Consider the following 11,413-nt stretch of genomic DNA (forward strand, 5'->3'; position numbering starts at 1 on the left):
AAGGAAAAAATAATTTGATAACCAAGTATCAAAATTGTAAACAGTGATAACTAACAAGTAACAAGTAATGGATAACCAATCTTCTCTAATTGTTTCATACACTCTGCAGATTTTGGATTATCACTCATCAGGATATAATTTCACTTCTTTCAATGCACACAATGATCCAAAAATACAAAACGATTCTTATAGCATAACTTATAATATAATTGCAGCTTTACAAAATATAATTATAAAAGACATATATCCAACAAAAAGATATCAAGATATTGTGCATATAATTTGAGAAAAACAAAAATTGGGTTTTTTGTTAATTTTTTTTTTTGTAAATCTTTTTTTTTAAAAAAAAAAATTTGTTCTAAGTAAAAACGGTAAAAACATAAGTTTTTATCGTTTTTACGTTTTTACACGGCATTTTTATCAGCTTTTACTAAGGACAGTTTTTACTTACGTTTTAACACGCACCACACTAGTAAAAACGTAAATTTTTACACTAATTTTTTACAACAATGATTAATATAGAAAAGTTATTTGCAGTACTTTAAGCACTACGGGTAATACATAGTATAACTTTTGAAATCTAAACAAAATTAGAATTCATTTCAAAAGTTACACTATGTACTAGTAGTAGTATATGTGTATTGTAAATAACTTCTCTACATTAACTGTAAAAATATTTTTCCCTAATAAATCATAGGTTATGATTACTTTTTTTGTTTTGCATATTTAAGTTGGTGGAAAATCAAAGTAGTAAAATAGCTGGGCTTTTTCACCCTTTTGCCCCTTATTAATTAATTAATAACCATTTTGCCCCTGATTCGAAACTATCTACTAATCTGCCCCTCTTTAATCGACTACCTTGCATTTTTAATCGACTAAACGATTGTTGGGAGATTTAATCGACTAAATCTCCCTACTTAATCGATTACAATCGTACTGACTTATTTTTTTTTGGTCAAATACGAAGATTTAGTCGACTAAATAGGGAGATTTAGTCGACTAAATCTCCCAGCAGCCATTTTTTGTCTGTTTTGGCCATTTAGTCGATTAAAAATGCAAGGTAGTCGACTAAAGAGGGGCAGATTGATAAATAGTTTCGAATCAGGGACAAAATAGTTATTAATTAATTAATAAGGGGCAAAAGGGTGAAAAAGCCAAAATAGCTGATGTAATATTATTTAGTTATTTTATTATTTCACTTGTAATTTGGAGCTTATTTTCTGTGCTCCGAAACTACATATTCCTTATCCAAAAATGTGGAATATGGATGAAAGTAAATATAAAGACAAAGATACTGCAAAATATTACTTTTTACTATATTTGATAAAAGAAGCATCGAGTACTTTCTACTTTTGGAGCACCCAAAATATTTTTGCAACCTTTGGTTAGCAGCATTGTGACACAGGATAGTGGATATCTAACACTGTCATCTTGAACAAAAGAGGAAAAAGGAGTGAAGAAGTCGCAGCTTTAGTAAAAAAGTCTGCAAGTTGATTACGAGACCGAATTGGCATTAATATGATCTGCAGTGAAGTAACCTGCTTCCTATAAAATGACAATAAACTTTTATGTATTTTTTTTTTAGTACAATTTTTTTTTTTATGTATTTATGCTAGTTAAACATTAAAAACAAAAAAAAAACTTAAAAATAAAATTCAAAAATTCAAATAAAATAATGTTTGGCACCTAGCAGGCTATAAGTAGAGATGGACTGATTGGTATATCCACATTAAAATAACACCACCGGTATTTATGGTCCATTGCTACCCGTAAGGCCGTAATACTAATATAATACTAATATACAGTCATACATCCGACAAAAAGTATTACTCTTTATCAAAACTATAAATACCCCACTAGTTTTGTGCCTTCTCTTAAAGCCTTCCTCCTGCTAGTACTCATCTTCTTGTATGTAGCATTAGATAAACGACATCATATATATATCAAATAATTAACTTCATGTTGATGAAGGACGAGCATCCGTTGTTAGCAGACAAACCCATATTTGCTGATCTACAGAGCAAGGCCAATAACAAGGTCAATGTTTCATCCAAAACAAACATACCAGAAACATCTCACGACTTTTGTAACCATTCTGAGTCCTTTAAGATGCTAATCGAGATGGGACTTCCGTGCAATGAAACTGTGGAGGAAAAGCTATCCTGGTTGCGGTCCCAGATCATTGGTAACGATGCAGGGTTCGATTCTCCATTTGGAAGAAGAAAACTTGTCTATGCTGATCACACTGCTACGGGCCGCAGCCTTCACTACAATGAAAACTTCATCATGAATCATCTTCTTCCTTTCTATGGTATTGATATCATGCCTCATATACTTTTTTACGTGCATGTAGGGATGACTGTTGAGATATATAGTCCCACATTGTTGAAGAGCAACTAATGTGGGAGTTTATAAGGCCTTGAGCACTCCCACCCTTTGAGCTATTGGGGTGGTGTATCCCAAGGTTCTTTAACATGGTATTAGAGCTTGATGTTCGATCCTCACCGCCCCCCACTTTAAAGTGGAAGCACGCTTCAAGCCAAGAAGATTGAGTCTGTTACATAATCCACGCTTCAAGCCAAGAGGGCTCTTGCGTGAGGGAACGTGTTGAGATATATAATCTCACATTGGTTATAGAGCAACTAAAGTGTGGGTCTTTATAAGACTCAGCCCGCCCCACTCCATTTAACGGGTGGGGCAGGTTGATCCGTCGAGTCAGTTTTGCCAAACTTAATTATGATCATCAATCTGAACCCCTGTTATTTTCTGTGTATATAGGAAATACTCACACTTGCGACAGTTACGTGGGAAGCAGGACAACAAAAATGGTACACGAAGCAACTGAGTACATTAAGAAATGCTTAGGTGGTGGAGAAAACGATGCAATTATGTTATGTGGCTCAGGCACAACTTCAGCCATCAAAAGGTTGCAAGAAGTAATGGGAATTGCTGTGCCCTCTATTTTGAGGGAAAGGTTTTTGAATAGCCTCACCACACAAGAAAGATGGGTTGTTTTTGTTGGACCCCATGAGCACCATTCCAACCTCCTTTCATGGAGGCAGAGCTTGGCTGAAGTGGTAGAGATTGGCTTAGATGACGAGGGGTTGGTGGATATGGAAGCTCTAAAGCTACAACTTGAGGGCTACAAATATACCAACAGACCCATGTTGGGATCATTCTCAGCTTGTAGCAATGTCACTGGAATCTACTCAGATACAAGAGCAATTGCTCAGCTTCTTCATCAGTACAATGGCTATGCATGCTTTGATTTCGCAGCAAGGTACTAAGAATTGCGGGCATGTGTTTGAGTTTGTGTGTTGTAATATTTGAAAAGTTGGTAATGGTTTTATTTGTTTGTATAGTGGTCCATATGTGGAGATTGAGATGAGGTCAGGGGAGAGTGATGGGTATGATGCTGTGTTCGTAAGTCCACATAAGTTTCTTGGTGGTCCTGACTCTCCTGGAGTGCTTCTCATGAGCAAGGATCTCTACCTGTTAAGATCTTCACCACCATCAACTTGTGGAGGTGGAACTGTGACTTACGTCAATGGCTTCGATGAAAAGGTACATCGCCATTCTCATGTTAGAAACTTAATTTGGAAAACCATTTGCTTAGTGTTAATTTTTTTATTTATTATTATTTGGAAATTATTTGCACGGTGTTTTTAATTGCCCTTTCCCACCGAAATCGTGTTCGCAATATCGTGGTTTGTGATGTCTCCCTATTTGTCCACAACATCTTCGATGAAAAGATTGCAATTACAACAGTATCCGCCGTATTTGTCCACAATTCTCTGCAATTTCAGTAATTGTAATATAACTTCAACTGTTTTTTTTTTTAAACTGATCCTAATTATCTCTCTGAGGCAAATCAGAAGCCCTGGTTTCGACTCTTTGAATCGAGGTCCTCTCTCAGCACTCAGTCCCCATCCTACCAACTGAGCGCTACCACACTTGGGTAACTTCAACTGTTTTTTTTATACAAGTATTGAATAGATAACCTAATATAACCTATCAAAATCACTTAGTACAGACCAATTCTAATGACTTCCACAACTTCAACTGTAATTTAAAACAAATTTGCAACGTTCAGACAAAAGAGAATTAGTAAGAGAAGATGATGAACTTTCAGCATCTGGTCATGAAGTCGCAGCTAGCTAACTAGCTAGAAGATGTGAATCTTCAAATGTAAACGGTAAGAAGAGGAATCTCACTATCACAGTTCTATTAATAAATTTCTTATCACTTAAATCAATAATTATTAATTTATGTCTAGGCATCTTTAAAAAATATTTGAAGTCTTAATATTTGAACATGTCCCGAATCGGAGTAGTCGCGAAATAATGAACTGATTGAAATATTTTCAAAAAAAAATCCATCATATAATTGATTACGAAAGAAATTGATTTATGTATAAATATGTTAATTTATAAATGATTTTGAGACAGTTTCGTTTAAAAATATAAATAACTCCTTTAATATTTTAGTTATGAGTTATTTATAATAATCCTACATAAGTTCATTTTATAACGTATATACAACTCTTCAAAGGTTTAGGTTAAAATGAAACACGTTTAAATTTTGTAAGTTTTAACGTTTTATAGTTAATGTTTGAGGTGAGTCGAATCATCTCACAAATTACTCAACTTTTTTTTTTAATCTAAAAACACGTGCTTCTCATATGACTTATAAAACATTAAAATTAACAAAATTTAATATTTTTAATATAATTCGAGCTTTGAGAGTTATGTGTTACAATATAAACTTTATGTATAAAAATTAAAAAAGATTAATGTTTCTCATGTTAAATAAGATAATTTTATCTCCTACACACATATTAAAGTATATGACGAAGCCCATATGGGATGTGAGGAGAAAAGAAAAAAAATGAATCTGATACACTTATAATATGTGTAAGAAATAAAATTTATTTCCTATAATGAGAAACATTATTCCCAAATTAAAAATGGTGGATTCATCAAGAGATTAATAACGTTGTAAATTAAAGAAACTATTTAGTTTGAAAAAAAAGCTATATTGAAGATTGAGTCCGCTTGTTTGGACTTCTCAAAAAAGTAACTTTTATCTCTTCCTTATTTTAGAAGTGCTTTTTATAAAAGTTAAAACTATTTATATTTTTATAAAAATATTTAGTTTTTGAAAAAAATATTTAGCTTTTGACTTTTGCTTTTTTTAGAAGTTAAAATTTTTAGCTTCTGAAAAAAAGTAGATTTTTGACTTTTTTTGTGACTTCTGATTTTTTTAAAACATACATCCATACAAATTAAAAACGAGAAGTGTTTTTTTTTTAAGAAAAAAACAGCTTTTAGAGAAAAAAAAAGTCCATTCAAACGTGCCCTAATTCATTTAATCCGGAAGAATATTTATGCTTTTAGTATAGGAAATTTTTATTTTGTCATGCTCACGTAAGAATGAGTATATCCTAAAAAGGAGAGAGAAAAAATGTTAATGTAAGTGTGGGAGAAAAACTTTTCCATCAGCCTTTTAATACAAACATGGGCTTTTTTACCCTTTTGTCCCTCATTAATTATTTAATAATTATTTTGTCCCTTATTGCAAACTATCTACCAATCTGTCCATTTTTAATCGATTAAATTGAATATTTAATCGATTAAATGAAGATTAAATCGATTAAATCTTCAACTTAATTGATTAAATCTTCTTCTCTATCAGATGAACAACCTTATGTATGAGGGATTTAATCGATTAAATAAGGAGATTTAATCGACTAAATCTTCAAGTCAACAATTTTTGCCTATTTTGACCATTTAATCGATTAAATTTTTGGCTTAATCGATTAAATAGGAGTAGATTGATAGATAGTTCTGAATAAGGAACATAATGATTATTAAATAATTAACGAGGGACAAAAGGGTGAAAAAGCCTACAAGCATGACTCAAACGTTCTTTTAGAGTAAATTAAAGCTATTTTAAGACCATTTTCCATCAACCTTTTCTCCATCTAAGCAAACTCGTCATCTTTCAAACCTCTAACTGTGGATCTTCATTGCAGGATACATTGTACATGGAGAACATAGAGGAAAGGGAAAATGGGGGAACCCCACCAATAATCCAGACAGTGAGAGCGGCATTGGCATTTTGGGTGAAAGAATATATCAGCTGCCAAGAGATTGAAAAACGTGAACAACTTTACATTAACAAGGCACTTAAGAGACTCATCTCGAACCCCAACATTGAAGTTCTTGGAAACTTAAGCACCAAACGACAAGCTATATTGTCATTTGTCATTTATTGTACCACTCATTCTTTATCAGGTAATGAATGGCAAGATGATAACCAGAATCAAGAAAATGAAGGGGAACTTAATTTATGGGCAGAGTCAGGGAACAAAAGAGGTAAGTTACTTCATGGCCCTTTTGTTGCAACACTGCTAAATGACCTCTTTGGCATCCAAGCTCGAGGTGGGTGTGCTTGTGCTGGACCTTACGGTCACCAATTGCTCAATATCAACAAATCTCAATCTCTTGCTGTTAGATCAGCAATTCAAGAGGTAAATTCTTTCATCATCATCAGTTTTAAATTTCAGTGTCAAAACAATTTAATTTTTCTATACACAAGAAACATTGTTTAATGTTTGTTACTTTATAATAGGGTTATGTTGGAGTGAAACCTGGATGGACAAGAGTTAGTTTTCCTTATTACATGGACGAACTAGAGTTTGAGTTCATTTTAACTGCTATTGAGTTTGTAGCTAACTATGGCCAACGATTCCTTCCCCTGTATAGCTTTAATTTGAGAAATGGCAGCTGGAGAATGAAGACACAAGAACTTGAGGCTCTAACCAATGAAAAGAATTGCAACTTCAGAAAAGAATTGCAACTTCAGGTTGGGATGTTGAGAAGGAAATCATACTTAGACACTGCTAAATATATTGCTAGTTGCCTCTCCAAGTTCCCTTCCCAGAGCATACTCCAAGGTGATGTAAATCATGGTTACAAAAATCTGCCCGATTTAGGATCCGGTGGACCGATTATGTATTTGACCCGGTATGAAATTGGTGATCCAATCTTGAACCGGGTTCAACCAGTATTAAACCAACACCGATTTTTTAAAAAAATTGGTTTCGTGAAATTTTTGACAAAATGTTTAAAAGATACCACTAATGAGATTTGAACTTAAACCATGTATATTGTAGCTTATTTAGGGTGTAATTATGTGGCCAATACCAACCATCATTTGTTAATCTACTTTTCTAGTTCTTATCTGCTGTGATGAAATATTTTTATAATGTGTCAAAAGACTCAAAACATAATTTGATGATAGTATTTTTTTTTTAAAAAAAAAATCATACTAATTATAAATCCTTTAATTTTGAGCGACTACGAGTATATAGGTATTAATAATCCAACACGAAAAAGGACAGTTACAAATTACAATACTTCCATTTAGTTCGGTGCTTAACTGCAGAGACAAAAGAAGGCATAACAAATTAGAATGTCTATGACAAGATGTTCAAAAACAGGGTGAGTTGTAGAATTCCTAAAAACCCAAACGACGGTAAGTAAATGGTATGATTTTTAAATTTACCAAAAGCATCTTTACAAATAAATGAATGGGTTCATTTAATTTTATGTTACATGAGAGATCTTCTTTCATGTTGTAGAGATACATATGATGGGGTCCGTCATTTAAAGGGAAAAGAAAAAGAAAAAAAAGGAGTGTCATGGTTTTCGATGGATGTGTAGGAGATAAAACTACTCTTATATTGCATAAGAATAATTTTCTCCTAAATGAGTACATAGAAATGAATTATCTCATATTTTGTTTTAATATGATGATATTATATGAAAGATTTCAGTCATTTATTTATAGATCAATGGTCAACAATTAAAATAATAATTTTCACTTTTTTTGCTTTACTAAGAGCCTTTTTGAAACCCCATCCCTTTACTTTCAAACTAAAGTTAAAAAAAAAAACTTATAAAAATATAATTAAAAATTATTTGATGATTATATAAAAATTTTAGTTTAAAAGCTCAAATTAAAAAAAAAGCTTATGCAACTTAAAAAAAGCTACTCCTAATTTTTGACTTTTGACTTTTTTGTGTACATTTTGAATTGTGATCGTTGATATCTAAATAAATAACTAAGATGTGATCGTTGATATCTAAATGGATAACTAAGATGTTTCACGTGACATTTTCATGCTGAAATAAGACATAAGAGAATTTACTTTTGAAATACATAATACTTTTAGTATAAATTTTTAGGTTTGTTTTGGACCCATATTATGGGCATGTCAACTAGCTTGATATTTAGGATCACACGTCATCAAAATTCCCATGAAAAAATGCCTTCGACTATTTCCATGATCTTCTCCATTAATCTCCTTAGGAGCTGTTTGGTAGAGGAAAAAAAAAATTTACTAGAGAAATATGATTAATGGGGAAATAGTGAGAAAGCAAATTTACTAGGCAAGTTTTAAAAAAACTGTTTGGTAGGCCAAAATATTACCAGAAAAATTGATTTAAGTTTACTAAATCTATGTTTGGTTGAAAGTAAAATATTGATGGAAAAATATATTGAAAAACCAAAAATACCCCTAGTAAATTTTGAATCTAAATGGACCCGTGAGTGTATCATTGAACATCTATACAAGGAACGTTCGTCTTTCGTTATGTGTTTCTCTGTGTTTCTTCATAAATTTTTCTTTGATATTTATGAAAGGGAAATGTATCCATGCCATTACAGTTTAACGAATAAAAATGCCATTATAAGGACACTTGAAACAGCTTCTCATAGACAAACTATAATCTTAACAAGACACTACAATGAGAAGGTTCTAGGAAAGTCTAATCATTCCATATCATGATAAATTTTCCTTCTATACCAAACTGTGCAAAACCTGTTTTAGAAACTCAGTTTCCAAATTTAAGTTAGCATGAACACATCAACTCTAAGATAAAATAATAAAAAAGGCTAATTGGATCCAAATCCTACGATTCAGATAAAAATACATGTATTTCACACTCTCAAACCGTGTAATTTGGTTATGTGTATCCCTTCCCTTCTCTCTTTCTCAGTTTCTCAGATTAGAAGGGCATTTCAGTCAACAAAATCTGGTCAAATTTTTCATTTCCCTAGTCTTCCTCAAATACTAGCTTTGATGTGGTCTTCACAAAGTGGATTTTTCATATCAAATTACACACAACTCTGGTTTAGATGGGTAAAATGGTTGCCTAGTTTTATTTCTCTAAACCCTCTACCAAACATGGCTTACATAGTATCCCACTCTCACTTACCCATCCATCTCACCAAAAACCACCTACCAAACACCTACTAGTTTTATTTATAAACAATTTCTTAGATTCAGTTATAAATATATTAGTTAATGTTTTCTATGTAAATCCCTATTGCAGGAACCTTATTCCTCATCAACCATTTCAATTTACTTCAACAGAGTTCATCACCTACTCTTCTATACGATGAGAATTTATGTAAGGAATTAACCAAGCCAACCTTGTGTTAACTCAAAGGATGCGGAATGATTATCTTCCGGAAGGCCTGAAACCGAATCAGCAGTCACTGAAGTGTCTATCAGTACCACCCTTTATGTGGCTATCACCAAATGTGTCTATCAGTACCCTTTATGTGTTGTAAGTGTTTATAGTAGTTTGTTTTGTTTTGCAAATGCTCCACAATTCCTGTAGATTGGGGCTCTGCATTCTCTGAAGCGTCTTTCTTAAATTATTTCAGAACAAATGAGAAAGTATTCTTACATTCGCCCCTTTCTTAATTAAAGGGGGAGCTGGGGGTGGAATTCTTATTGGAATTAATTATTACACTTTCCATTTTAAATTTAGAAAATGTGAAAAAAATGATAAAATATTTTACTTTAGTACAGACTTTGTTTGATGCCATATAGAATATAGAACAAATTTTCTTGATCAGCGTATGGCATTTTTTGATTGTGTAACATAAACTTAAGCTACATTTGGTTATGTAACAAGACTGAATGACATAAAAATTTGGGCAAAACCACGATACTAGCAATATTTTACAAATGTATCTCTAACTCAAAGCATTTTTGAAATGTATAACCAAATTAAGGCAGTCAAACGCGTGAAAATATTTGACGAGATGTTGTAAATAATATTGATTATTTAGTTTTTATTTAGTCATTTATTGTTGTATTGGGCCAAGCCCTTTGTTGTATTGGGCCAAGCCCATTAGGTTAAAAGTAGGTCAAATATTCTCTATAAATAGAGAATCCTTTGTACACATTATTTACAATTCTATAATATATTAGAATACCCTTTTTCAAGTTGGTATCAGAACTCTCGATCTGAGGGCTTTGCTTCCGCACATATTATCTTCTTTTTTAACAAAACCCTAATTTCTTTGCCTCTTGCCGCCATCAGCCGCCACCGGAAAATTTTTTCGGGGACCTTTTGGACCAAGGGGACCATTGTTGACCTTATTTTTCCTCCGATCTATCATTCTACGTATTGTTCCTCTGCCACAAACGACCGAAACACCTCCGACCGCCTCCAATCAGATCTGTCTTCACTGTTTGGACCACTTTCCGGCGACTTTTCAACCGCGACCACCCACAGACAGGTGCGCGCTCACTGGACGACCACACCAGAAAAATCTCAACCGGCGAAGCCCATCCACGCGCTCTCACGCGCCGCCCCTTTCCCGGCGAGTGAATCCCACGCGCAGCTCCTTTCTCCGGCGCGTGGAGGCGCGTGCGGCCGTGTTTTTGGACCGGACCACCACCATTCTTCTCGTCTTCTTGTCTTCTGTCTGGATCTGTAATTATTTTTCTGATCAGAGGTCATTTGATATTTTGTTTGGTTGATTTTATCGCTGGTTGTTAACTTTTTTTGTTAAAGAATGGCCGAGCATGATAGTTCTTCGATCTTATCTGGTAAGAGCACACGTTCTATATCTCTTCTTGCTTCTTGCACTGATTTTAAAACCTCATGGATTTTGGATTCTGGTGCAACTGATCATATGGCTTGTCGTACTGAGTTGTTTTGTTCTTATCATCCTACTGTTGGTAGTCATACTATATCCGTAGCTGATGGATCCCATAAATCAGTTATTGGTTCTGGTAACATTCAAATTCAACCTTCCTTGTTTCTTAAAAATGTTCTTTATGTTCCTCAGCTTTCTACTAATCTTATCTCCACTCAAAAACTTACAACTGATTTGAATTGTTCTATCACATTTTTTCCTTCTCATTGTCTTATTCAGGATCTTACCACAAAGAAGACAATTGGAGTTGCTAATGAACATGATGGGTTGTATCATCTCCTTCCAGACCATGCTAGCAAAAATCAGTTATTAATGACATGTCATCCTTCTACTGCAGAGTCTATGATTTGGCTCCATCACAAGCGTCTGGGGCATCCACCATTTAGTC

The 11,413-nt window shown here is 33.4% G+C and overlaps 1 protein-coding gene across 1 annotated transcript; it reads left to right on the forward strand.

Moving 5' to 3' along the window:
- The first annotated feature begins 1,965 nt into the window (after window positions 1-1,965).
- On the forward strand, window positions 1,966-9,471 carry LOC133292420 (uncharacterized). The gene is made up of 6 exons (XM_061490821.1): window positions 1,966-2,311; window positions 2,779-3,280; window positions 3,363-3,564; window positions 6,035-6,532; window positions 6,634-7,028; window positions 9,402-9,471. The coding sequence occupies exons 1-6, from the start codon at window positions 1,966-1,968 to the stop codon at window positions 9,469-9,471; spliced, it is 2,013 nt and encodes a 670-aa protein (XP_061346805.1).
- The last annotated feature ends 1,942 nt before the right edge of the window (window positions 9,472-11,413 follow it).

This window comes from Gastrolobium bilobum, unplaced genomic scaffold, assembly GCF_033153095.1.
Source record: "Gastrolobium bilobum isolate Gb01-03AN ecotype WA unplaced genomic scaffold, APGP_CSIRO_Gbil_v1 utg8085, whole genome shotgun sequence".
Taxonomy (NCBI): Eukaryota; Viridiplantae; Streptophyta; class Magnoliopsida; order Fabales; family Fabaceae; genus Gastrolobium; species Gastrolobium bilobum.